This window comes from Pyricularia oryzae, chromosome 5, assembly GCF_000002495.2.
Source record: "Pyricularia oryzae 70-15 chromosome 5, whole genome shotgun sequence".
NCBI classification, from domain to species: Eukaryota; Fungi; Ascomycota; class Sordariomycetes; order Magnaporthales; family Pyriculariaceae; genus Pyricularia; species Pyricularia oryzae.
In genome coordinates this window covers 3,856,763-3,883,007 of record NC_017852.1, presented here as the reverse complement: position 1 = coordinate 3,883,007, position 26,245 = coordinate 3,856,763, and the positions used below count along the sequence as shown (strand labels likewise).

The window sequence follows — 26,245 nt, the reverse complement described above, 5'->3', positions numbered from 1 at the left end:
TTTCCCGGATGACGGGACCCGAGCTTCTGATCATCCATAACCGACATATCCATCTGCCTGAGGTATACCGATAGATAAGTTTTAAAACATAAACCGGTTGCACTCAATGGAATAGCTCGAATTCAGCTAGGGTAACAGGGTTATACTAGTATTAACACCAACTCCGGCAACACTTATAAACCAAGGAGAACTAAAAGCAAGGCCTATAAAACACTGGATGTAGCAGTTTTGTTTTTCCACCCAACACAAGCTCTATCACCGTCTTCCTCACACACCTCATACGAAAGCCATCTCCTTCTTGATCTCGGCGATAGCCTTAGCCGGGTTAAGGCCCTTCGGGCAGGTCCTTGTGCAGTTAAGAATGGTGTGGCAACGGTACAGGCTCATGGAGTTGTCAAGGGCCAGGCGACGCTCGACCTTGCGCTGGTCACGAGAGTCGGCGAGCCACCTGTATGACTGGAGGAGGATGGCGGGACCAAGGTACTCCTCCGAGTTCCACCAGTAAGACGGGCAGGAGGTCGAGCAGCATGCGCAAAGGATGCACTCGTAAAGACCGTCGAGCTTTCTCCTGTCCTCCTTGGACTGGCGGTACTCCTTTCCCTGTATGCGGGCAGTTATGTTAGCGGATCTGATGCTTCGACTCAAAGTCCAATTGATCACCCCCTTTGTTAACTTACGTCAGGCGCAGGCTCGTCCCTCTGGAGGTAAGGCTTGATCGACCTGTACTGCTTGTAGAAGTGCGTCAGGTCAGGGACCAAGTCCTTGACCACGTAGGTGTGCGGTAGCGGGTAGATCTTGACTTCGGAAGAAGCCTCGGTAGGAATACGGCCTGTTTTTGTTCGTCATTAGCACCTGTACATGGCTTATAGCTCTTTGGGTCACACTCACACAAGCATGCCAGAGTGTTGGTTCCGTTGATGTTCATGGCGCAGCTTCCGCAGATACCCTCTCTGCAGCTTCGGCGGAAAGTCAAGGTCGGGTCCAGCTCGTTCTTGATCCTGACCAGAGCGTCGAGCACCATGGGTCCGGTCTTGTTGAGGTCGAGGGTGTAGGTCTGCATTCGCGGCTTCTCGGACGGCTGGCTGGGGTCCCAACGGTAGATTTGGAAAGTCTTCATCTTGGACTCAGACTCGCCGACCGAGGCCATAGAGCGAACAGAAACCATCGCTGGCTTCCTGAGCGCAGCGGATGGCCGCGCAGAGGCGAAAAGCCTAGTTGTAGAGCGCAGAGATGCCATTGTGGCTGGTGGTTTTCTTTGTGGGAAGGAGGAGAAAACAAAGAGGCAACTATCGAGGAGAGTAACTGAAGTGGACGGACGTAAGTACCGAGAGGCGCGACGGAAGAGATGCGGCAGAGGCAATAAAAAGTGGGTCACCTACCTCGATCGGAACGAACTGAATATCGGGGTAATTGGGAGGCAATTTTGGATTGTCAGTAATTCCAATCCCTTCGATGCACCTTTATTAGCGATCTATGCAGGGAAGTCTAGAAGAAATTTAATCTAAGCTGCAAGTAAAAGCCACCACATCGGGTTTGTTAGGGCTGTCATAGATCATGTACAGTTACCGCAGCCTTTTCGCCGAGCCTGTTTTGCATGTGCAGTAGCCACCGAGGATCAAAGAATCAGGGGTGCGTTCGGATTAACTCGGCTAATCGTAAATGTCCTGACAGTCATTGGTCCGATCCCTGCCTAGAGGACCCACCACAGGAGCTTCTTGTCCATCTCGGAGTCGCTCCAAAGGAATATTAGGCACTGCACTGCAACAACTCGAACATTCTCAAACGAAGCCATTCGTAAAGCACACCGCAAAAATGGCGCCCACAATGGCGATGAGAGCTGCACGGAATGTGAGTGTCATGAACGGCTGACTGCCTTCTTTTTGCTCGATTGTTTCATGGTCGCATTCAATGGTGGACTGACCATAGCTCTTCTCTCTCCCTAGGTGTTCCGCACAACTACTGCTAGGCAGATCAGGCCGTTCTCGTCGACCCGACCTGCGGCAAGAATATTCGGCAATGCGCCTCTGAGGGCAAAGGAGGCATCTCCTCATGTCAGCGGCAAATACCCGGTCATTGTAAGTGTATTCTACGGCGAGCAACGGCCGGTTTTGGATCTGCGAACGCGAACGCATGAGCCCTCCGATCTCGAAGAAACAGCATAGATGGACTCATGGACAACTCTCAACTGACTATCTCGTTCGTGGCAATTAGGACCACGAGTACGATGCGATCGTTGTCGGTGCCGGTGGTGCCGGTCTACGCGCCGCCTTCGGTCTGGCCGAGGCCGGCTTCAACACTGCCTGTATATCGAAGCTTTTCCCTACCAGGAGTCACACTGTCGCCGCACAGGGTGGTATCAACGCTGCCCTTGGTAACATGCACGAAGACGACTGGAGGTGGCACATGTACGATACCGTCAAGGGCTCCGACTGGCTTGGAGACCAGGATGCTATTCACTACATGACCCGCGAGGCTCCCGCATCGATTATCGAGCTTGAGAACTACGGTTGCCCGTTCTCGCGTACCGAGGATGGCAAGATGTGAGTCCAAAGCCCGAATAGATTCATCCATTTGACGATATTTGCTTCGGAATAGCAATTTCTAACAAGTCGTCCATCTACAGTTACCAGCGCGCTTTCGGTGGTCAGTCGCAGAAGTATGGCAAGGGCGGACAGGCATACCGCTGCTGTGCTGCTGCCGACAGGACAGGACACGCCCTTCTGCACACCCTTTACGGACAGTCTCTGCGCCACAACACGAACTACTTCATTGAATACTTCGCCATGGACCTGATCATGCAAGACGGCGAGTGTGTCGGTGTTGTTGCGTACAACCAGGAGGACGGCACTCTGCACAGGTTCTTCGCCAAGAACACCGTTCTTGCCACTGGTGGATACGGTCGTGCATACTTCAGCTGCACATCGGCGCACACTTGCACTGGTGACGGTATGGCCATGGTTGCCCGTGCCGGCCTGCCCAACCAGGATCTGGAGTTCGTTCAGTTCCACCCTACCGGTATTTACGGAGCTGGCTGCCTGATTACTGAGGGCTCTCGTGGTGAGGGTGGTTACCTTCTCAACTCAGAGGGTGAGCGCTTCATGGAGCGTTATGCCCCTACTGCTAAGGATCTGGCCTCTCGTGACGTCGTCTCTCGTTCCATGACCATGGAGATCCGCGAGGGACGTGGTGTTGGCCCTGAGAAGGACCACATCTACCTGCAGCTCAGCCATCTTCCTGCCGAGGTTCTGGCGGAGCGTCTGCCCGGTATCTCTGAGACTGCCGCCATCTTCTCTGGTGTGGATGTCACCAAGCAGCCCATCCCCGTCCTGCCGACCGTCCACTACAACATGGGTGGTATCCCCACGAGGTACACTGGTGAGGTTATCACTGTCGACGAGAGCGGCAAGGACAAGGTCGTCCCCGGTCTTTTCGCTTGTGGTGAGGCTGCCTGTGTGTCTGTGCACGGTGCCAACCGTCTGGGTGCCAACTCTCTGCTTGACTTGGTCGTCTTCGGTCGTGCTGTCTCGCACACCATCCGTGACAACTTCAGCCCCGGCCAGAAGCACACCCCCGCCGCCGCCGACGCTGGTGCCGAGTCGATCGAGGTTCTCGATCAGGTCCGCACTGCTGACGGCCCCAAGAGCACCGCCGAGGTCAGGCTGGCGATGCAGAAGGCCATGCAGACCGATGTCAGCGTCTTCCGTACCCAGGAGTCGCTTGATGAGGGTGTCCGCAAGGTGAACGAGGTTGACCAGATGTTCAGCCAGGTCGGCACCAAGGACAGGAGCATGATCTGGAACTCTGACCTGGTTGAGACCCTTGAGCTGAGGAATCTGTTGACTTGCGCGTATGTTTCACCCTCCCCCCCCCCCTTTTTTTTTTTTTGTTTTCTCTCTTCGAACTGTGAAAAAAGCATTACTAACATATTCGAATCAGTACTCAAACCGCCGTCTCGGCTGCCGCAAGGAAGGAGTCGCGTGGTGCCCACGCCCGTGAGGACTACCCCGACCGTGACGATGACAACTGGATGAAGCACACTCTTAGTTACCAGAAGAAGCCGCATGGCAAGGTTGAGCTTTCATACCGTGGAGTCATTGGTCACACCCTAGACGAGAAGGAGTGCGCGGCGGTCCCGCCTTTCAAGCGTGTATACTAAATCAGAAAAAAAGAGTGTCTATTAATACAGGGTGCAAGCGGTAGAAGCTAGTGTCCAGGATGTCATTTTGTCAATTTCTTCCCTTGCGTCTTTCCATAACTTGTGTTTTAGCATATTAATTAGTATATACCCTTTCGTGTGGGTGGAAATGCGCTGCTGTGTGTAAGCCGAGCAAAGAGGCAGAAGACAATTTGTCTGATCAATGCAGAATAATTCTGAGAGACCAGAACGATCTTGTTGTCTCGTCAAATAGCCAAACTTACTCCTGGGTCTCCATACGTTGGGCTTGACTTCACATGTTGCATGGCACCCAGGATGCTGCTGACATAATACCGCATGTGGGTTCAGAATTCACTCTACGCGTTCAAGGCGTCGTTCCCCAAATTGATCGCGACGCGCCGATTGACAGCGCTGATTTCCTGGGGGGTCCCCACTACTGACGACCGACAATTTGGTTTGTCGACATCTTAAGAGCAAATAGACCGCTACGGACTGGCCAATACCGATTGGTATTGAGCTATTGTGATTCTTTTGCCGGAATACCTGCCGAATAAGTGTGAATACTAGACACTTTCGAAAAGGCCGCCGGGATCCATAATATTGAAACCTGGAGCACCCAGTCTAGTCTAGACATATCTCTAGCTGGTCCTAGCAGAGAATCCAGTGCCGCAAACACTCCAACTCTCAGAACCGATTTCATCATGCCTCGGAAATCAGAACAGGGCGCAGCAGCGGCCGCTGCGCGAAAGAGCGATCAATCATCGGCCAAATTTGCCCTCATCGAGGAGCCGAGCGCGAAGGACGCAGAGTCCGGATCGGCGGCGGAGGCGACCCCCGATGCGACCACCACTACCACAAACACATCACCAGCCGCTGCCAAGGCCACGCCGCATGCGGAAAGGACGACGACGTCAAAGTCCCCAGTGGCCGTGACAAAGAGCAGCAAGGCTGCTGCGGTGGCGACGGGGGGTTCAGCATCGGGTTCTGCGGGGGCCAGTGCCGCAGCGCCGGCTGCCAAGGAGGGCGGTGGCGGTGGTCATCCGCAGACTTCTGTCAAGGATGCGGTCTCTATTGAGGTATGCAGAGGGTATTTTTTGGGGGCATCGGTCTAGCCTTGACTTCTATTTGCGCAGCATTTTTTGCTGACTTCTCGGCCACGGTGCCACTGTTCACTCGTACAGGACCTCGCTCTACCAAAATCAATTATCACACGTCTGGCCAAGGGTGTGCTGCCGTCCAATACACAGATTCAGGCCAATGCAGTCCTGGCAATGACCAAGAGCGCCACGGTGTTTATCAGCCATCTGGCGGCGGCGTGAGTCCCATTGGCTTCAGTGAAGGGAGAGATGTTTATCTGTGCTTCAAAGCTAACGGAGCTTGATACCTCAGCGCCAACGAGATCACAGAGGCCCAGAACAAAAAGACAATAATGCCACAGGACGTCCTCAAGGCGCTTGACGACATTGAGTTTGGCTTCATGAAGGGCCAACTGGAAGCCGAGTTCGAAAGTAAGCTCATGCCAAAATTTCTCTTTTGCTACGCTACTGTTACTCGGGGGTTGTTTTCGCTAACCACCGTGTCCGCCACAATAGAGTTCAACACAACACAAAGCACGAAGCGCTCGTCATACAGGAAAAAAGTGGCAGCGGCAAAAAAGGCGGGTGGGCCGGAAGGCGATACTTCAATGGTGAGCGCCGCAGGGGACGGCACAGCGGACGAGGGCGACACCACGATGGCCAGCACGCGCGGCGAGGGTGCTGCTGCCGCGGCAGAGAATGGCGGGTCGCCGCCGCGATCAAAGAAGCAAAAGATCGCAGCTGCCGGGGCTGGCGCTGCGGTCGTTGGCGGAGCGGCTGCTGCTGCTGCGTCATCAAAGATGGATGTCGATGACGAGGCTGAGGACGCCAAAGATGGATCCGCAGCGGAGGAGGAGCAGGATGAAGAGGAAGAGGACAACGAGGAGGATGAGGAAGATGAAGAGCAAGAAGAGGAGGAGGAGGAAGAAGAGGACGAGCAAGAAGGGGATGACAAAGATGATGGTGGATCCGATGCACCGGAAGAGGAAGATGAAGCTCTCGACGACGGCAATGACAGCGAGTAGGTACTGGCAGCCCTAATGTGCAGTATGGAAATCAAGTCAAGTATAACTACAAACCTTGGCGGCTCTTCACAGAATTTCTCTGGCAATTATATCATCGTGACCTACTGAGGAATGATTCGTCCAACTTGCATAATCAGCTAGATGGGTTGTCTAAAACCGGCCTGTCACCAAGCGCCAATTCCTGTAAAACGATCCTGGTGTCTTTTGAGTACACGTTGTTGAGACATTCGCCTTCCGGAAAAAAAAGGGGGAAAGGGAAAGATGAGAAAATGGTACGGATTCCTGTGCACGCACGGGGACCAGACAACAGAGTATCCCGTTGCCCACCATCACACCCAGCTTGAGTAACTTTTTTGTGATTCGTCACAGCCGTCATCCTGTTCCCAATGCCATGCCTAGACCCGAGTCGACGCTTGAAATAAGGCAATCATACTGCCATAATTCGTTAAACATCTAGTCCAGCGCACTCGTAACGTTGGTAAACTCGCCCTTCTCCAGCTTAGTCTTCCAGAAGATAGGGTTCGTGTCGTTGAATCCGTGCTTGACCCAACCGTCCTCCTTGACGTGGTACAAGTTGATAAAACCACCGGAGTAGGCATCCCTGTGGGTGGCGGCGAGAATGCTCCTGCGGCCGAGCTCGAGCGCATCCTCATCCGACAGGTCGTACTTGTACTCGGCATCCAGCACACCATAGGCAAAGGTCTGACCGGATCCCACACAGAACAGATTGCCGGCAAGCCTGGTGCCGTCGCTGTCGATGTAGTACAGGGCGGGACCCTCCTCCTTGGTGACGCCGGCGCACATGGTACCCATGCTGAGGCCCATGCCCTTGTACTGGTAGACGAGGTTGGCGAGAATCTTGGAGGCGGCGGCGACCGAGATGCGGCGCTTGTGGCGGAGCTCGTGCAGACGGCACTGCATGCCCAGCCAGGCGAGCCAGTACTGGCAGTCTGCGGCACCGCCGGCCATGGTGCCGAGCAGGCAAGAGTTGATCTCGATGACCTTCTTGACCGTCTGCGAAGCAATCCAGTTGCCGGCGGTGGCACGAGAGTCGGTCGCAACGATGATGCCTCCCTGAAACCTGAAAGCGAGCGTCGTCGTTCCGTGTGCGATCTTGATGGGGCAGTTTGGGTTTGCGTGGTCGTCCGTTGCTGTGCGGAGCCAAGATGAGGGCTGGAGGCGGAAGGGTTTCCGTAGGTTAGCTTTGGTGTTTGCGCATTTACACCGTTGGCCCTCGGGAATTAGAGCTTGCATGCAGCCCAGAAACCTACATGTGCTACTGGCGGAACCGCAAACTTGAGTGAAAGACTTGGGACGGAATCGCAAAGGTCTTGCTGATCATCTTCTGTGAATGTCTCGTTCTGCTGGTAAGCCGGGCGGCTGTAGCGGGCTACCAGGGTGTCCATGGCGGCGAGTCTCCGGCGTCGTGGCGCCAATATTTATGTGATGGATGTAGAATTAAGTATCACTTTCGAAAGCGGAAGACTTCCCGAGGTGAGAATCTTCCAATGTTGAATTATGGTCTCGATGCGGGTGGATAGAGGGGAACGCAGTTGTGATATCGATGGGGACGTTGATGGTGGTGAGGTTAGGTGGGTTCCATAAGACGTACACCTCGATTGACGCAGGCAGTCCGAAGCTCTGGCTCAGGCAGACCCATGCACGCGTCCTTGTGAATGAAAGCTCCAAGTTGCTGCCTGAGAGCCTGAAATTCAAGCTGGTCCGGAGTAGCTCTGTCTGTCCCCCACGGGCAGACCCACTATCATTTGATTTCTCCTATTGGAGGCAGCTCATACCAACTCAATTGGCGACACTCGTCTAATTCCTGTCGCTGCTGTGGTTCGGAGTAAATCCGTCCCTATCAAATCAAGCAGCTCAAAGATGCATCGATTGCATCATGTACGGTGGTAGGCTGCTCCATGCTATTTACCCCGATACCCATTTCGGTCAACTCCGGTGGCACTGTTGTAGTAGAAAGCACCTTCGATGTTATTAGCTACATTAGCATCCGAAGACTGCTGCACTGTTGAGCTCTACTCTACTTGGTTGTCAATTCTAGTGGGGACCTAGACGCCTAGTCGAATTCCTCGTGAAAGGCCACGATTACGATCACCATGTTTATACTTCGGATAAGAACCCTGTTTAATTGGTTCCGGGTTGCGACTTGCGAGAGGTGTATTTATTACACGATTAAGTAATGGCGAGTTTTCGGATGAACCACGAGACTGAGGTAGCATTGTCGGTACAGCATATATATACCGTACTGTACTATATTTTCGTTCCTTCCTCCAAGCAAAGACGACATATGCTCATGCAGTCAAGTTCATGACCCAACGATTGAGGGCAGGCGCTATCAGAACGCTAAGTGGCTGCGTTGTACCACGTACATAAGCGGCACTAGAACCAGGCTAGGCCCTTATCGGTAGTAGTTTCAGCCTATCCTATTTTCAGGGGCCAGGCATGGATCCCAGAAAAAAAGTTGCAGATTTGACAATTGGCTGCGTGCACACTCCACCAACTACCGGACCCTGTCAAGTTCCATTGTAAGCCGTGAAGCCAGTTAACTGACCCGGCTGGCGACTTGGCCAAGATCAACTCCGATACCTGTCAAGGTTGTCGTCCCCTTTCAACAACTTTGATGGGCTCGAGCGATAGTTCTGACCGCCTCACGTTCTAGACGGTTAAGTTTCTCATTCATTTCATACCTTCTCTTTTTCGCTTTGAAAATACCTCGGTGCCGGTCATTTGTCTTTTAATTCCGCCTCCCACACTTTGTTGACCGTCTTGAGCGGCTCAGTAGCTTGAATTTCTACGTCAACTACCTACGTCTCTACCGAAACCTAAAGGTCGGTCGCACAGATCTGATCACAACTCTTATCGCAAAGGCGCATGCACATATACATGTCTCCAGTCCACACATAGCGAAAATACAAGGCTTGACCTGCCACCCCAGTTCAAGATGGCGCGCGCAATGGGGCCGGTGCGCATGAAGAAGGCGAATCCTATCACGCTCGCGATCGGTGCCTTTCTCTGCATATTCATTATCTACTTCCTCGCTGGCCCGTCCGGCAGTTCGAGCAATATCCTTAAGAAGAAGAAGGCTCAGCCAGCCTCGCATCCTCTCTCCCCACCGACGTCTCCCTTCCGCAAGGAGTCTACCTCTGCCGACGGTCGAAGAACCCCGCCGCCCGTTACGCGTTACAACCTGAACAATGTCACGACCACTGCGAACCCAATTGAGAATCGCGAGGATGTCCTGATCCTTACCCCGATGGCCCGCTTCTACCAGGGTTACTGGGACAACCTGCTGGCGCTCAACTACCCACACGAACTGATCAACCTGGCCTTCATCCTACCCAAGAACAAGGAGGGCAATGCGGCCACGAGCGCTCTCCAAGCCCAGGTGACCAAGACACAGCGGGGTCCCAAACAGTTCAAGAGCATCACCATTTTGCGTCAGGACTTTGACGCGCCCCTGCAGTCGCAGGACGAGGCCGAGCGCCACAAGATGCAGAACCAGAAGCCGCGTAGGGCAGCAATGGCCAAGGCTCGCAACTCGTTGCTGTTCACGACACTGGGCCCTTCCATCTCCTGGGTCCTGTGGCTGGACGGGGACATCATAGAAACCCCGCCATCCTTGATCCAGGATCTCGCCAAGCACGACAAGGCCGTAATCGCACCAAACTGCTTCCAGCGTTACGTCGACGAGAAGACGGGCAAGAGCGCTGAGAGGCCATACGATTACAACAACTGGCAAGACAGTGCCACGGCCCAAGAGCTGGCCACTAAGATGGGCCCAGACGACATCTTGCTCGAGGGATACCAGGAGATGGCTACCTACCGGGCCCTGATGGCCTACATGACGACCGAGGACAACAACTTGGACTACGAAATTCCCCTCGATGGCGTCGGCGGTGCCGCTCTCCTTGTCAAGGCCGACGTCCACCGCGACGGGGCCATGTTCCCACCGTTTGCCTTTTATCACCTCATTGAGACAGAGGGCTTTGCCAAGATGTCAAAGAGATTAGGATTCCAACCGACCGGTTTGCCGAATTACAAGGTGAGTTCGCTACCTTATTTGGAACCGTTTTCTTTAAGTGGCGTGTGATTAGCCAACTGACACGTCATGAATCCAGGTCTACCACTACAACGAATGAACACGTTGATGAGCTTTTCAACAAGATCAGAGTCATATTTGGATGCCATGCTTCTCAACATATGAGCCATCTTTTTTTGTTATTGCGCCCAAATATTTGGTCGCCGATGTATGAATACGACTAGGAATAATATCCGACGGGCCGCCCATGTCAACCTTGTTCCAACGTTTTCGACTGGTACGGTAGAGAGCATGAACTATTGGTAGCATCGGAGGAATTAGAAGAGAAGAGAAGATTCTGCTCCATAGCAGTCTGACGGTGTGAGCGAATCAGTTCAACTGCCGATGGCCACCTCAAGGGTCCATTTTGTTCAACGGCATCGGCCATTTGATACCCCCGTACACATTGCGGCAAGTTTCTTGTTGATTGGGCAACAAAGCATGTCACTTGGCGAGATTTCATAGAATGAGAAGATGAGGTAGCATATGGTTGGGATGAATCAGAAGTCCCATCAAAGGCGAATGGCGTTTTTTTTCTTGGTCATACACTGTATTGCATTTTGTTTTTTTATGTTAGAACCTTTGGTCTTTTAGGCCTCTTGACTTACATTTTTTTCATGGTTCACGTAATTGGTCCTCATAGTGATGTCTGGAGCATCAACGACCCAAAGGCATGGAAAAGTTACAATGGACAGAGGACGCCGGGTAGACAACGCTGGGTGGCGACCAAGGCTACAGAGTCGAGAGCTGGGGAAAGAGGAATGCCCGGAAAGACAAAAGGGGTGTGCTGATCGAGAACTGTACCCCTTCGGAGCATTTTCCCAATCTCACATCTACCAAGCCAGAAGCTTTGATATACTGCTCTGGTCTAGTTCTCATTGCTTTGATAACAGCCTCGATGTAGTTGCCTGTAATATACATATGATACATTTTTTTTCTTCTTCTTATACATACATTTTGAGCTCAGTGCCGTTCCCGTGTCCAACGAATAGACAACTTTGTATCCCGAGTCCTACACCTCGCAATTTATTGGCCAAAGGTCAACAATTAGTCATCTTTTTGCCTATGGCCAATCACGTTAACCACGTTAGCCATCTTGTCATCTTTGACAGTAGGCATCGAGTTATGGATCCAGCCGTCGTAGGGACTGGTCGGGGAATCACCCGATCCCAAGATGCCACCTTCGACCTTGTGGTCGAGCGACCACTTCTTCTTCGGCAGCACGCCCAGGTCCGTGGTGAAGCCCTCCTCAAACATCTCCAGGCCCGCCCAGCCGATCATGGCCGCGTTGTCGACGCACAGGTGAGGTGGCGGTCCGATGACTTGGACGGGGTTGAAGTGGTACGCCTCGAGCATACTGCGCACGACGTAGCGCAGGAACTTGTTGCTCGCCACGCCACCCGACATCAGCAGCCTCGCCGCGGTTGGTCCTTGTCCGGGGTTCTTCTTTCTACTACTGTCCCGGTAGGACGTGAGGGAGAGCACCACCCTCGACGCGAGGTGCTCAAACATGATCCTCATGGTCTCGTAGCCAAGGACGCGGCGCTCCTCCAAGTCAAAGGCGCCGGCCGCCGTCCTCTCCTTGACTATGCGCAGCACCTGATCGAGGAGCCCGCCAAAGGCGTACTTCATCTCGCGCGACTCGGCCATCATCGGCTTGAGCGCCCAGGGGTACCTGGGCCCGTTTTCTTCTGTGTAGATGATGTTGAGGGGGGACCGCCTCTCGGCGGCGCGGTCCATGAGGACGCGCCGCCGCGGGGACACGGTGGAGCTGTGCTCCGCGCGGTTTCTGGGCGCTCTGTACACGCTGCTGTAATCCTTGAGGTTCTTGGGGAACACAAACTCCTCGAGCAGTTGTCCGAAGCTGCTGGTCTTGCCTTGGTATTTGGGCGGGAGGATGGCGCGCGCGCACTTGTCGAGCGCGTCGCCGGCCGCGAAGCCTTCGACTTCGGCGACGGTCGAGTGCTGGACGAGGTTCTTGCTGCGCATGAGCATGGTGTGCCCGCCTGAAACGAGGAGGGTGAAGAAGGGATAGCGGGGCCAGTCGTATTCCTTTGGATCCTGCGCCTTCGGGTCCGATTGCGAAGAACGGGCTTTCTTCAGCGATCCTGATTTCTCTTCCTTCTCCGAAACGAAAGCCTCCCGAGTCAAAGCCGCCCTCTCCTTTTCCCACTCGTAAAACGGCTTCCGCATGGCCGACATGAGCCTGGGCGTCAGCAGGTGGGCCTGCATATGGTGGACGCCAACGAGCGGCACCTTCCAGGCGACGGCGAGCCCCTTGGCCGTGCTCAGACCCACGGAGAGCGCCGCTGCCATCCCGGGGCCCCTGGTGACCGACACAAAGTCGGGGAGGCGACGGGGGATGCTACTGTCGGGCTTGCTCCTGGTGAACGCCGTCGAGAAAGAGGAGTTGCCCGTGGCCGCGTCCTGCGGCAGCGCATTCACGGCGGACCTGACCATCTTGGCGAGCAGGGCGGTGTGCGACTCGAGGGTCGGCAGCGGGTTGATGCCGCCAAACATGCTGTTGTCAGCCGTGGCGCGCTGGTGGAAGAGAACCCTCGCCGCGCCTCCAGGGCCGCGCTCCTTCTCAACCAGCGCTACGCACGTGTCGTCGCATGATGTTTCTATTGCGAGCGTGAGCAGCGTTTCTCTGGGAGTGAACTTGGTGCCGGGGCTGCTGTCGCTGCTGCTACTGCCAGTCTCTGTCTCGGGAGTAGAGGAACCGACGAATGCAAATCTGGCTGGCTGCCGTGACCTTGTCGCCACATCTAGTAACCGCCGGGAGCCGTGGGAGGTCAACAACGGCCGCCGCCGGGACAGCATCCGAATTGCATTCATTGTATTGAACTTAACACGGCATCTCACTACAATTGAATATGATTTTGCGTAAACGAAAGAAAGGTAGATGTCGCTGTGAATTATTTTCAATTATGTAAGCTGGGCAAAGTTGACCCAAGAAGAAAAAATCGACCTGTTCTCATTTCCTGGGATGGCGATTCACGCCGCACGGGACACCCAGCCCATCGATCGATCGAACCACAAGCAATTAGGCACACCACATTAGGTAGGCGCAGGTATAGGTCTAAACGGCAATATAACGTTGCGTACCCCCTGTTCGGCACCCCCCCTGTTCGGCACCCTGAAAATCTAACAACGAAATGCCTACTTTTATAAACTGATTTAAATATAAAATTATCAACGGACAAAAATACAATCGTTTTCACGCTTCTCCGGTTCATTAACCTCTTCTTCATCAGCTAAAGGTTCCAAATTTTCTATATCATTTTCCTGCAATCCAATAATGTTCTGTTTGTTAACCAAAAGCTCGTTTGGATCCGGAACCACCCTCCTCCTTTTAACCGGCCGTATTGCCTCCAGTTGTGCTTCCAATAAGCTGATTTTTTGCTGGGCGCTAGCCAAAAGGGTATCTTTGGCTTCGAAGCTTTTTTGGACTTTTGCAAATAAAAGACGTGAAGTAGCGTTGGTTTTGTTGGATTGGGAAAGTTTTTGCAGTTGAAGTCGGATATCTCGGGTCGTTTTAGGGGTTTTCCAAATAAGTAAAGACGGGTCGTTAATTTTTTGGGCTGGGCTTTCCGGTGTTTTATCCCTTTGCAAACCGTTGTTTTTATCTTTTATAACGTTGGCGTTGCTATTTTCTAACAAAAAAGGGCTTAAAAGTGGTTTAACCAAGTTTACCGGCCATAACCCCGTTGTACGCCAACCAGATTGAATGGTTTTTGCTATAAATGCTTTTAATCTGGCCTTTCGATAACAAAGTAGGAAATTTCGTTTTCCAATAACTGTTGAACAGCAAAATTGGCTAACAAATCCAAGTTGACGTCGATAAGCTTCTTTTAACGGCCCAAAAACCGATAGATCCAATGGTTGAAGAACGTGTGACGAATGAGGGGGTAAGTATAGGAGTTGAATATTATTTTGCAAGCAAAGAAGCATAAATTCGTCCGTTATATGTGATCCATGGCCATCCAAAACTAATAACCGCTTTTCAGGGGTTAAAGGTTGGGTATACGGAATAAACACCTTTTTTAACCATTCGATAGCCGTTTGGTTATTTGTCCACCCGTTTTCGGTTGCATGAAATTGCCAATTATCGAAAGGGCTTAAATCCGTGGGAAACCATTGTTGTTGTACGTTTTTTCCCTTAAATATAACGAGGGGAGGGAGGGCAACGCCCGTAGCCGATATACATTCGATTATAGTCGTCCAACCACGCGTTCCGGGCTCTTTTCGTTGCAACGGCCGGATCCCGTTAAGCCCTAATACTAGGCCATTAGATCCTTTGCCTTCCATTATACCGGTTTCGTCCATATTCCAACGGTTTTCCGGTTTAATAGCGTTAATAACCGGGTTCGTAATATAAAGCCACCAAGATTTAATTACCTCCGTAGTAGCGCCATTAACCCGGGCGTTATCTATTCGACGGGGCCTTTGGGTTTTAAGGATTGGATAACGAGCCAAAAAACGAGTTATCCAACGTTTTCCAAGGCCTTTTGTCTCTCCGGCGGCTTGAAGAATTCGTTCGGCAAAAAAGCGTAATTCTTGATGCGTTGGCGGAAGCCCTAAAGCTGTTTGGGTAAGTACCCAATCAGCCAAATGCTTTTCCTGTTCCGTGGAAAGCCTTTGAAAAGGGCTTTGTGCTTTTTTATAAGGTTGAGAACCTTTAAGTCGACTTTGAAGTGTAGACCTAGGTATTCCCCATTTTCGGGAGGTTTTTGCAATTGGATTGCCATTATTGACGTCGTTAATTGCAGATATAAGCTGTTTTTCAGTATATTGCTTCATTGGAAAATGGAGAATTAAAATCAGAAAAAAGTAAATCCAAAAGTGACAGATTCATCGAGATATTTATAATAGAAGTTGGAGGATAAAAATAAAAGTGTTGTTATTTTTGGGTGCCGAACAGGGGGGGTGCCGAACAGGGGGTACGCAACGTTAATGATAGGAGCTACATAAAAGAATTGTCACAAACGCGCGCAAATAATTCAATGAATCGAAAGAAAGCTCGTTTCCATCTGTTATCTACACAGCAGAGTCCACCAACCCGTTTAATAAACAATAGACGCAACCTGACAAGCGTCAGCGGGTTAGGTCCAAGTCAACCATCTGACTAAAACGACAAACCCACCCAGAAACGCCAGAAAATAAAATAAAATAAAATGAAAACAATGGCAAATGCACCACAAGATGACGAGACGTGAATAGAGCAAATTACTGATACATCACTTTTTGCAACAAAGACTAACACGTCCCACCACGTCACCTTGTTTATAGAAATCGCCCACCCGGCGAAACTCCAACTCCCTAATCTCAAAACAAGAGGAAATCAACATCCGGCCCCGAATCCTCCTAGATACCGGAGCCGACGTCTCCGCTTCCTTCCCGCGACTCGCTGACGCCGTGGAACGCGTCGCCAAAGGCTGAGTCCTCCATCTCCATATTGAGGTCGAACTCTGACGAGCCTGGCAAATCGCCCAGATTACTGAAGTCGCCCGGCGTCAGGGGCTTATTGGGTGTTGGCGCTGCTGGGACGGACGCCGGGGCTGCTGCCGCCGTTGCGGCGGGCTTTTGAGCTACGGTAGCGGGATTGCCCATGGCTGGGGCACCACCGGGGGCTCCTCCCGGCGCCGGTACTGGAGTGCCAGCACCTCCGTTGGGTGACGGGCCCATGACCCCTGAACCGCTGGCGGCATCCGACGCGTTCTTGGGTACCACAACCCAGTCCCCGCTTCCCGTGCCTTGGTCGGGAGCCGTTGGAGGAGTAGGTTCCTTGCTTGCTGGAGTCTCCGTATTGCCCATGTCGACATCCTGAGACGTACTGGGGGCTGCTTGGGGTTGCGGTGGGGGTGGATGAGGCGAGGGCATGCCGGCGTTTGCGGGCGTCCCCGCGTTGGATTGAGCGGCAGACAACTGAGGCTGTGGTGTGGGGAAGTTGTTAACCGGAGTAGATGTGGTTGAGAATCCCGACGGGTTCATCTGGTCCAGTAGCCCTGCGGCGGTGTTACCCATGTCGACGTCAGAATCGCCCACCATGACGCCACTGTGCTGAGATCCAGGGTGCGACGGATTCCGTGACATCGAGGACGCTGCAGGCGGTCCAGCAGAGGCAGCAGGATGGTTGAGCATGGGGTCCAGTAGTGGTTGCTGCTGCTGCTGGGCCTCAATCAAAACGGGATCGGGCTCGACTCTGGGAGGCGGCGCAACAGGCTCCTGGTAACCACCGTCTTGAACCCTGCGAACGTCCTGCACAGCTACGGCCTTGCGTCCAACCCGAGCCTCGACTTCGGCCACAACTTGGTCAAGGTCTTTGCTGTCGACTCCGCGGCCCAGCGATATAGTCCCATCTTCCGCAATCCCGTCGGCTCGACCTTCGAGTCGCCAAAAGTCTCCGCCTGAACCAGAGTCCGACTTCTTGGAAACGCCACGGAGATCACGCTCGGCACGCATGAGGAGCTTTCCAGACTCGAACTCGGCCATCATCTTGGCATGTTGTGCCTCGAGTGCTTTGATCTCGGTCTGCGTAGCCTCAATCTGCTCCGCCACCCGCTTCCGGAACTGGTCGGCGAGTTCGCCATCCAGCTTTCCGACGTAGGCCTTCTTGGGCGCCGTCTTGTGGGCACCCTCGCCTTGAGCCTCGAATATCCCGTCCGTGAGGCCCGCCAGCTCGCCCTTGAGACCCAGTCCCAAGTCTGGCATCACGATCTGGCCCATCCGGTATGGCGAGCAGAGGATCTCCTCCATCAACTCGTAGTTCTGCCTGTACCTCGCCATGCTCACATCGCGTGGGGTCAGGCTGTCAAAGATGTCGCCACGCGAGGTATCCTCCTCGTCCTCGTACTCGATTGCCGAGTGCGCCGCTGGGTGATGCGGCTGCTGCGGGTGGTGTTGAGCATGATGTTGCTGCTGCGCTTGCTGCTGTTGTTGGGCTCTGGCGCCTCGCTTAGTTGGCGGGTGCGCGGGCGGGTATGCCATCGTCTGTGGCATCGGCTGCCTCGGGCCCGGGGCCTGCGGGAAGCCACGGAAGGGTATCTGCGGGTAGTTACCACGGTCCCTCAACATAAAGTCCTTGCGAGCAATCGGGCCCGCGCGCTGCATCTGGGCGCGGAAATTCATAATGTAGCTGGTGCGGTTGTCTACAGGGACAGAGCTGGCGGGCATGCGGTCATGAGATTCGCTGGGTCCCCAGGCGACGACGAAGAGGCTCGGGTCGACAGGCGGGTGGTTTGCGTGGGGCACCTTGGACGACGGCACAAGACGGTATCGGCGCCTCGAGTGCATTGTGTAAGGCTCCATGGGCTTGAAACCGGCCTTGTAATGGTAATGCTCGAGCGTCTGGAGACATGCGCGCATGTCATATTAGCTCCTGTGGTTTAGGTAGGACATGGGGAATGAAGGGGGATGTTGAGCCCATTAGCATACCAGACCGTTGCCCAGATCGTGCTGGTACATTATCTCAGGACCATTCCAGATGTATCCATCACTGGCCATGTCCGTGCCGAGGCGCACAAGAGGCTGCCACATCAAGTGAATGGTACCATCCTGTGGGGTGTCTAGGTATTGCCAGCAAAAGGGAGCATCGTCGCGCGCAATCTTGGGCGCCTGCATAAGCAAGTCAATCGCCCTTTGCGGTTCGAGCTTGGGCAGCACAGGATACCGTGTCACACTGATGAGGTGTAGGTGGGGTAGCTATCAGGTTCACACAATTGTCAATATAGGATGTCATGACCTTGAGAGGTGGACGATTTTGTTGCGCTTCGTACCAGCTGGTCGGCCACGCCCTGGCTAGGGCCTTGCTCATTCATCTTGACAGGCTTTTAAAACACAGCCGCCTAATGCGATTCCAGCTCGATCGGGGGGTTGCCTCGACTTCGAAGCTGTTTCTGAGCTAAAAAATGCAACACTGATCGGTAGAATAGAGCTGACTGAGTAGCTGTCGCGATGGGTTCACTGGAGCGGCCTTTGCGATTGATGGTTGAATTGACTGAGGTTTCGCGGGTCTCGAATTTCGTGTACGCGCCTGAGAAAAGTGGGCACATAGCAATTGAAAGCGGGTCCATTACTGGCTCGTTTTCCTCCTCCTCATCACCAGCATCATCTCAAAATATATTGTCTACTCCTTCAATCCATCAACATTCTTTTTGGTTTTGGCATTCGGGATTGCCCACTGTGATCTCAATTTATTGTTTTCCTGGCTTTTGTTTACAGCGCTAAACAAAACATACAAGCGAACTTTAAATAGTTTAGCGTTAAACTTTCATCATACATCTCATGATTTTATTCAAAATATCATCACTCTACTCAAATCATCGCCAAGCTCCAGATTCATAACTGCGAAAAAGGACATTCATCATTGACTGGGTACCGTGCCTCTAGGAGTATTTTGTGGCGTCTACCTATATCCCATCCCAGAATATTTTCCTACATTTTTTTTCTGGTTTGTTTGTTTTCTCTTGTTCGTCCCCTGGTTCTCCTAAACCTCAACTTACGCCTGGTACGTGCTGGCAGACACGTTGCCACCACGGCCGGTCCAGTTGACGTGGATGTCCTGGCCCTCAGGGTACTTGGCGTTGGCAAACTCGGGCTTGATGCGGAAGGTGTGGGCACCGAAGTAGTCACGCTGGGCCTGCAGAAGGTTGGCGGGCAGGTCCTTGGTGCGGTAACCGTCGAACCATGACAGAGCGGTCGAGAAGGCGGGGGTCGGGATACCGAGGAAGGCGGCACGGCCGACAACCTCACGCCACCCGGGCTGGGCGTTGTTGATGGCCTTGTTGAAGAAGTCGTCGAAGAGGAGGTTCTCCAAGTCGGGGTTCTTGCGGTAAGCCGAGGTAATGTCCTTCAGGAAGACGGAACGGATGATGCAGCCACCACGCCACATGAGGGCGATCGAAGGCTTGTTCAGCTTCCAGCCGTACTCCTTGGCGGCCTATGACGATTCAAACAACCAATGTCAGTAACAACAACAGACAAGCTCAGCGGAATCTGGATTGTCCAGTGGAAACTCGGTCTTGGACGTACCTCCTGCATCAGCATGAAACCCTGAGCATACGAGATGATCTTGGAGGCGTAAAGAGCCTGCTCGAGGTCCTTGATGAACTGCTCCTTGTTGCCCTCGAAAGAGCTGGTGCGGCCAATGTACTCGAGCTTCTGGGAAGCACGGACACGCTGCTCCTTGATGCCCGACAGGCAGCGACCGAAGACAGCCTCACCGATCAGGGTGACGGGCATGCCCAGGTCCAGGGCGTTGATGGTGGTCCACTTGCCGGTACCCTTCTGGCCGGCCTTGTCGAGGATCTTCTCAACCAGGGGAAGTCCGTCCTCGTCGTTGAAGTACATGATGTCCCTGGTGATCTCAATCAGGAAAGAGTCGAGGACACCCTTGTTCCACTGGGTGAAAACATCACCAATTTCCTTGTTGGACATGCCGAGACCACGCTTCATGATGTCGTAGGCCTAAATTCGATCATGCTTTGTCAGTCTCTGGGCTTGGCAAGACCGGCATATACTGCCCACCCCGTATTCGCAGACAGATGGCAGCCGGTAGAACGGCAACAGTGATGAACTAACCTCGCAGATGAGCTGCATGTCACCGTACTCGATACCGTTGTGCACCATCTTGACGTAGTGGCCAGCACCCTCGTCACCAACCCACTCACAGCATGCCTCGCCGTCGCTCTTGGCGGATATGCTCTGGAAGATGTCCTTAATGTGGGGCCAGGCAGCCTCGGAGCCACCGGGCATGATGGAGGGACCGTAGCGGGCACCCTCCTCACCACCGGAAACACCGGAGCCGACGAACTGGAGACCCTTGGACTCAAGGTACTTCATCCTCCTGTTAGAGTCGGGGAAGAAGGAGTTGCCACCGTCGATGATGATGTCACCCTTGCTCAGCAGGGGCAGGAGGGTCTCAATCCAGTCGTCGACGGCCTTGCCGGCCTGGACCAGGAGCATGATCCGGCGCGGCGACTTGAGCTTGGAGACGAACTCCTCTGTAGAGTGGGCGCCGACGATCGACTTGCCCTTGGCCTCGTTGGCCAAGAAGTTGTCGACCTTGGAGACGGTACGGTTGAAGGCGCAGATGGTGAAGCCATGGTCGGCCATGTTCAGAATAAGGTTCTGGCCCCTGTAGTACAGAAAACAATCGTCAGTGATCCGTATTGGCGGGGTTCCAGCCTACTTTGCTAAGCAATGCAGGTAGGTAGCCGAGCTAGATCCGGCCCGTGACATCCGGAAGGACTACCATGGTCGGATCTCCCAGCAATTGGGTATGGTAATAGGTTATGGGAGACAACTTACATGACGGCCAGGCCGATGAGGCCGAGATCAGCGCTTCCGGACTTGTCAGCATTGTTTGACGTTGAAGATGATGAAGAAGACCCTGCATTCATGGACGGAAAAGCCCTGCCGAGGCCGGCGAGGCGAGCGCTGCGGGCACTCAGTCAGGGTGCGGGAAACAAAAAGGAACGGTCGTCACGAAGATGTCGCCAGCAACTGTTGAGTGCTGCCGACTTTTTTTTGCATCACCATCCGGGGAGACGACGGGCAGCAGTGACAGTTGCATCGCCGCGGGCATTGACGGCTTCGTCGGCTTCGCGGCGTCGGCATCGTGACAAAGAGTCGTTGAGTTGCATGTCAAGCAGCTCATCGGCGGAGGGGCGATGGATGGTGGGGTAAGAGGTAGCGGACTTACACTGCGCCAGACATGTTGATTAGGTTGGGTAGCTGTGTCTCGAGGTTGATCTTGGAATGTTGAGGATCTTTGTTCGAGGGGGAATGTCTAGCACTCCAAAAAGGATTAAGAGAAGGATATCTACTAATGGGTAGATGGAGGGGTGACGCGGGATTAAGTAGGAAGGTTAGGTAAGGTAGGTTACAAGATTAAAAAAAAAAAAGTCGGGCAGAGTGTTGGGATGGAAACCCAAGGCGGATGAGGATTAGGAGTGTTTGACAATGCACCTCCCGCGTCTGGGTGTCGTAGCTCACCTACTCCTCCCACCTCGAATTGGGTGCTCCATGGCGGGGCAGCCGTTCCGTCCGTCCCTCTGCCCTGTATGCCTGCTTACTCAAGATTCTCTACATGCTTGCCAATGAAAGCATAGCACAACACAACGTCAAGCTGCAATGGTCCACGCTAGTTCTGCTTTGCGCTACGCTACCGCTGCCGAACTATTTCTTGCAATTCTTTTTCTTTCTCTTGTCCCAAACATTGACCCCCCCAGCAAAGTGGGTATGGGAAGGTTGGATAATGGATTTGCAAATGGGTTTTTGGGGAAGGGGGAAAAAAAAGTCATGTAAGGTACGCGGTGACGTCAAAGGAGGAGCAAACGTAAATCAAACGAATTAATGATCAAAACAATGTTATTGAAATCGATGCATTGCTCTACTCTCTTCAATCCAGCTCTTTGAATAATTAGCAACCTAACCTAACGGTAGCTACAGTACTTTGTCTTTCCACTAGATAGCTACTTGTAAACCCTGTCCGGATCTCTGGCAAGCGGCCGGGGTCAAGCTCCGACTGGAACTCCGGCGATGTCGGCCGTGTTGCAGGATAACCCTTTCAAACATGCAGTGATATCTTTGCATAGCTCAGCTTTCTTGTCCTGCATGCTTGAGGTTCTTCTCACATAAAACAAAACGAGACGAACACCTCTTGGTCTGGATATTCACTAAGCTACATGCAGTTGTATTTCAGATGTGGGCTGATGATCAAAGCCTACCTTACTGTTCCAATGCCCGGGTCATGCTTTTCAAAACGACAAGCTCTACCTACGTGGCGCGAGTGCTTTCACAGTTTCGGCTGCATTTGGAGAGAGATCGCCACCCATTGGGCCACACACACACCCCTTGCTTCCCTGTCCGCTGGATCCCGTCTTTGCCTCTTTGCCCTGTACTCCGTAACCCGACACAAGACCCGACTGACGACGAGGAGAAAAAAAAAGACGCTCCCCACGACCCAACCCGCGTAATGGAAACGTGCAGCGTGGTTTGGCCCACAAATCTTGTTGGCTCCATTGCCGGCTTAGGCCCGACTAATGCAGTGGGCAAAAAAAGAAAGGCAGAAAGCCAAGATTGTGAGCACAAAAACGTAGAGAGCAAGCAGAATCTCTCTTGTCAAAGCGGGGTCATGATTCTGTAGGCGGGACGAAGGACCCAAAAACAAAAAAGAAGAAGAAAATATGCCTTTTCCCGCCACTTCTTCGTTGACCCTTGTTTTTTTCTTCAACGAATTGTGACGGATATTGCCGCATTAGTGATATTTTACCGTACAGGACAACTCACTCCCATAATTTTTGTTCAACAACGTCCAGTCGAAAACCGACCATTGGACACGTTTCGGCGAAACTTCCGGCTTCTCTACCGGGAAGAAAGCCTCGGGAGAGACAAAGAAAAAAGCGCCCCTCCTTGAAACCACCCCTACCTCTTCAGCTCTTTCCCCCCCAACCAACGGAGTGCACGGAGTGAGTGTACGTATAGCTTGGTAACACCGCCCGGTCCTCCCGAAAGTGGGGTGGGAGGAGGGGGGGTAAAGTTGTCATGCAAGTGCTTGCTAAGCTCGGGCTGCGCGCCGCTGTTACGCAGTCAAGCAGTTTAAACTGCAATACTGGATAATAGCCATCAGGTCCGCTGCGGACAGCCCACCAGACATTCACGGCTGGAGGGTGGATGACCCCCACCGACCCCTGCTGGCGAAATCACAAAGTGACGTTTGTTTCCCCCTTCGTTTCGTTAATCAGTTCCGCACCCGAACGTCAAGCTCTACAGTACTATTCAAGCTATTTTACCAAAAAGTTAGCAAGGTGTCATCCGCGGGGGGCGGACTTTTTTGGGAAGTGGCTCGCCAAGTAATAATACGTAGTGAAGGTCCTCGGTTGAGTCAGTGGGTTTATTTGACCAAAAGATAAGCGGGGGGACCCGTATTCCCTCGCAAAGCCTTTTTGTGACATTTGGTCCGATGACGGGATAAAGTGCTTCTGCGCCCTTGTCTGGTCGTATCCTGGAGAAACAAAAAGTCCCGCATAATAGTCTGTCAGCTGGAAGCGGTTGAATGGATTATCAAGTCAGACTTCCATATGTTTTTATCCCGCGTATTCAATACCCTCCCTCAGTCAGGAAGGGCAAAGTTGCTGCCCATTGTCATCCATCTCACATAGCCTACCTTACCTAGATTGTCTGTCTACTTGGCTTACTAGTAGATTAAATTCTCCCGGGCCCATTTCCAGTAATGGGATTCTGTTCCCATCGCTGACGTCGACATGACAGCAAGCTTGGTCAGCGATGGACTATCGCGGAGGTCCCCAGGGAAACCCGGCCCGCAAGGCCCGGAACCGCCGGGGCCGTGATGCTCACAATAAATTGTAACGTCGACAAGCTTGAACTTTGAATAAAGTGCAAAGTGCACAACACCTAGAGGCATTAATTTGTAATGCGCGGATAAAGATTCAACAGCATGATCGCACAGGTTCTGCCTCGTTGTATCAATTTCTAGCTTATTTACGTTCTGGGTTACCTAAGTCGATATTGTTTTCCCAAGAAAGAAGGCCTTATCTCGAAGTCGTCAAGTCTGAAATTTGTCAATATGGCCACACAGCCATAGTAACATTCTCGACAAGATGTACCGAGATTGTAACCGGTAGAGCCATTTCCCCACAAGGCTCGCAAAAAGAGCTACCTTTTCGTGTGATAGACAGCAACTTATGCTAGCTTAAGGCACGATAGGGCTTGTTGTGGATGTTGGGCAGGCTGGACGGGTAAACGTCGGCCACGGACGGCAGTCGGGGAAGCAACTACCACGTGTACGTCAGTTTGCTACCTTATATTACTCCTTTATTCCCTTGATGAGCACATGTATCAAGAAATATATGTAGACTTACCCGCCATACTGGATACCGCAGTTGTTGACTGCCTCCCAACAGACCGTCCGACTGAAGCAGTTGGTTCCAATGGCACTAGAGACGATGCTCGTGCCGTTGACGACAGTAGGTGAAGTGAGCGTGGAAAAGGTTGTAGGTCTAGCCTCAGTCAACGAACAAGGCGGCTTGGTAAATGTTGGCCAAGGCGTGCAGTCTGGAAAGCATCTGGTTTTTACAAGTGCATCAGCCAAAGGCCTACAGAGTCGACGAGGGCCTTTTGTGACTTGTTCAACCTTGAAAGCCCAGGCATTTTGACTTACCCTCCATACATCTCGCCACATTCATTGATTCCGTCCCAACAAACAGTTCGTGAGCTGCAGTTATCAACAATGGGGTCTAGCAGAGTCGCATTTGCAAGCGCAGTGGTAATGGAAGGCGGCTGGGTGACTATTGTCATCTGGGTCAAGCTGTTGAGGGAACACGAAGGCGTGGTAATTGCCAAAGGCTTGCAGTCGGGCACGCAACTACCGGGTGCAACATGTCAGTTGGTGAGATGGCAACACAGAGATCCGAGTTCCCCTTCCAGCAGGGTGAAGAGGCAAGTTTTCTTACCCTCCATACTTCTGTCCACATGCGTCGATTCCGTCAACACAGACCGTCCTGGTGCTGCAGTTGTCGATCACGGGGCTAGTGATGGCAGCAGTTGGAACTGGAGCTGTAACAGGAGTCAAAGGAGGAGCCACGACGGGAGTCACAACAGGAGTGACAGCAGGCGTGACAACAGGAGAGCCAGTATCAACCGAAGTGATCAGGGGAACAAATGGAGTCTCGACAGCAGTCAGACAAGGGGGCGCCGTGGGCTCCAGCGAGGGAGTGCAAGTGTCGTAGCATCTTGGAAGAGGTCAGTATGGTAGCTGTGAGCCCGACAAACCCTAGGTCTGATTCAGCAGAGGACTTACCCGGAATACGTGACTCCGCATTCATTGACACCAGCGACACACATGATGCCGGGCTCACATATGGCTGGCGTGGGGATAGGGGCAACGGTGGGGTTCACGGCCGGAACCAATGTCGAAGAAGGCGCACACACTGGCTCGGTCGGGCTCATCCAGGGCTTGCAGGTGTCCCAGCATCTTTGCCATGTGGATCGGTTGTGTTAGCTTCAAAGGCTAGAAAGCATGGCATGTCTCTGACCTTGGAGATGAAACTTTGAGGAAACCTACCCTTCCCATTTGCCGCATTTGTTGGCTCCCTCAACGCAAAGAGTCCGTGGCTCACACTCGGGCGGCGGGAGCGGGCCAAGGGAGGCCTGCGGCGGGAGCGGCGAGAATGCCAGAGAGGGCTGGAACGCCGCGACAGAAGACAGATTGGGAGTCGTAGCAGCCTGCGGCTCGGGAGCCGGTATGGCAGAAACGGCCGTTGCCAGCGCCGTGAGGACGCTGGCACGGACGATTTTGAAGATTGTGAACATATTTTTTGCGTGTGGTGATGGCTTGGGTATTGGAGATTCTTTGAAAGTGGTTTGAACAAGGGTGTGGTGTGCTTCTGGGTATGTTTTGAGTGGAAGAAACGAAGGACGACCAAGCTCAACTTGAGGTGGTGGTGAGAACCAACAGCGAGGATATGGGAAACAAGGCCAAGCTGAGATGGGGTTGAGAATGGGATTAACAAGAGCAACTGGAGAGGTGGAGACCTGGTTCACTGTCGAGACCGAAAGGAGAGCACAGTGCACGCTTGTTTTTATCGTTCCTTCCCCTTCGGTCTAAACCCTTTGTATTAAAGCCCACGTCGAAGAGTGTATTATCTTGCTGCTTGGGAGTCCAGATATTGCAAGGTCAGCCGGACTTGCCATGAGAGCTTGCACCAAGGTCTTGCTCGAGTCATCACGGGGAACACAACCCTCGAGGCGATGGCAATGCCAGATACTACGAGAAGAGTTTGTGGTGCAAATATCAGGTTTGGGGCAGCACCGGATCGCGTTCGAGCCAGTGATGCCTTGAATCCAGTAAGGTCCTGGATTGTGTCCC

General features: G+C 53.0%; 9 protein-coding genes across 9 annotated transcripts; 3 read left to right on the top strand and 6 right to left on the bottom strand.

Moving 5' to 3' along the window:
- Positions 1-27: 27 nt before the first annotated feature.
- Positions 28-1,586, bottom strand: MGG_00167 (uncharacterized protein). Its single transcript, XM_003718910.1, has 4 exons — positions 1,380-1,586; positions 889-1,302; positions 678-829; positions 28-600 (listed from the first exon to the last, which is right to left on the bottom strand). The coding sequence occupies exons 2-4, from the start codon at positions 1,235-1,237 to the stop codon at positions 277-279; spliced, it is 825 nt and encodes a 274-aa protein (XP_003718958.1). The 5' UTR covers positions 1,238-1,302; positions 1,380-1,586; the 3' UTR covers positions 28-276.
- Positions 1,587-1,717: 131 nt separating this feature from the next.
- On the top strand, positions 1,718-4,432 carry MGG_00168 (uncharacterized protein). The gene is made up of 5 exons (XM_003718909.1): positions 1,718-1,848; positions 1,944-2,075; positions 2,212-2,540; positions 2,624-3,847; positions 3,937-4,432. The coding sequence occupies exons 1-5, from the start codon at positions 1,813-1,815 to the stop codon at positions 4,154-4,156; spliced, it is 1,941 nt and encodes a 646-aa protein (XP_003718957.1). The 5' UTR covers positions 1,718-1,812; the 3' UTR covers positions 4,157-4,432.
- A 115-nt stretch (positions 4,433-4,547) lies between these two features.
- Positions 4,548-6,360, top strand: MGG_00169 (uncharacterized protein). Its single transcript, XM_003718908.1, has 4 exons — positions 4,548-5,232; positions 5,338-5,471; positions 5,546-5,664; positions 5,749-6,360. Exons 1-4 carry the CDS (start codon positions 4,858-4,860, stop codon positions 6,255-6,257), a joined length of 1,137 nt encoding a protein of 378 aa, XP_003718956.1. The 5' UTR covers positions 4,548-4,857; the 3' UTR covers positions 6,258-6,360.
- Positions 6,243-7,929, bottom strand: MGG_00170 (proteasome component PRE2). The gene is made up of 2 exons (XM_003718907.1): positions 7,529-7,929; positions 6,243-7,430 (listed from the first exon to the last, which is right to left on the bottom strand). The coding sequence occupies exons 1-2, from the start codon at positions 7,661-7,663 to the stop codon at positions 6,711-6,713; spliced, it is 855 nt and encodes a 284-aa protein (XP_003718955.1). The 5' UTR covers positions 7,664-7,929; the 3' UTR covers positions 6,243-6,710.
- An 848-nt stretch (positions 7,930-8,777) lies between these two features.
- On the top strand, positions 8,778-10,916 carry MGG_00171 (mannan polymerase complexes MNN9 subunit). The gene is made up of 2 exons (XM_003718906.1): positions 8,778-10,317; positions 10,394-10,916. The coding sequence occupies exons 1-2, from the start codon at positions 9,217-9,219 to the stop codon at positions 10,412-10,414; spliced, it is 1,122 nt and encodes a 373-aa protein (XP_003718954.1). The 5' UTR covers positions 8,778-9,216; the 3' UTR covers positions 10,415-10,916.
- A 138-nt stretch (positions 10,917-11,054) lies between these two features.
- MGG_00172 (glycoprotease pgp1) lies at positions 11,055-13,362 on the bottom strand. The gene has a single exon (XM_003718905.1). It carries the CDS (start codon positions 13,189-13,191, stop codon positions 11,401-11,403), a length of 1,791 nt encoding a protein of 596 aa, XP_003718953.1. The 5' UTR covers positions 13,192-13,362; the 3' UTR covers positions 11,055-11,400.
- Positions 13,363-15,300: 1,938 nt separating this feature from the next.
- MGG_00174 (uncharacterized protein) lies at positions 15,301-18,336 on the bottom strand. The gene is made up of 3 exons (XM_003718904.1): positions 18,132-18,336; positions 17,791-18,057; positions 15,301-17,703 (listed from the first exon to the last, which is right to left on the bottom strand). The coding sequence occupies exons 1-3, from the start codon at positions 18,171-18,173 to the stop codon at positions 15,721-15,723; spliced, it is 2,292 nt and encodes a 763-aa protein (XP_003718952.1). The 5' UTR covers positions 18,174-18,336; the 3' UTR covers positions 15,301-15,720.
- A 151-nt stretch (positions 18,337-18,487) lies between these two features.
- Positions 18,488-21,223, bottom strand: MGG_00175 (6-phosphogluconate dehydrogenase). Its single transcript, XM_003718903.1, has 5 exons — positions 21,059-21,223; positions 20,665-20,697; positions 19,936-20,491; positions 19,387-19,821; positions 18,488-19,294 (listed from the first exon to the last, which is right to left on the bottom strand). The coding sequence occupies exons 1-5, from the start codon at positions 21,070-21,072 to the stop codon at positions 18,854-18,856; spliced, it is 1,479 nt and encodes a 492-aa protein (XP_003718951.1). The 5' UTR covers positions 21,073-21,223; the 3' UTR covers positions 18,488-18,853.
- Positions 21,224-25,056: 3,833 nt separating this feature from the next.
- MGG_11650 (uncharacterized protein) lies at positions 25,057-25,818 on the bottom strand (the record flags this gene model as incomplete). Its single annotated transcript, XM_003718902.1, has 3 exons — positions 25,442-25,818; positions 25,220-25,351; positions 25,057-25,150 (listed from the first exon to the last, which is right to left on the bottom strand). The coding sequence occupies exons 1-3, from the start codon at positions 25,687-25,689 to the stop codon at positions 25,057-25,059; spliced, it is 474 nt and encodes a 157-aa protein (XP_003718950.1). The 5' UTR covers positions 25,690-25,818.
- Positions 25,819-26,245: the final 427 nt, after the last annotated feature.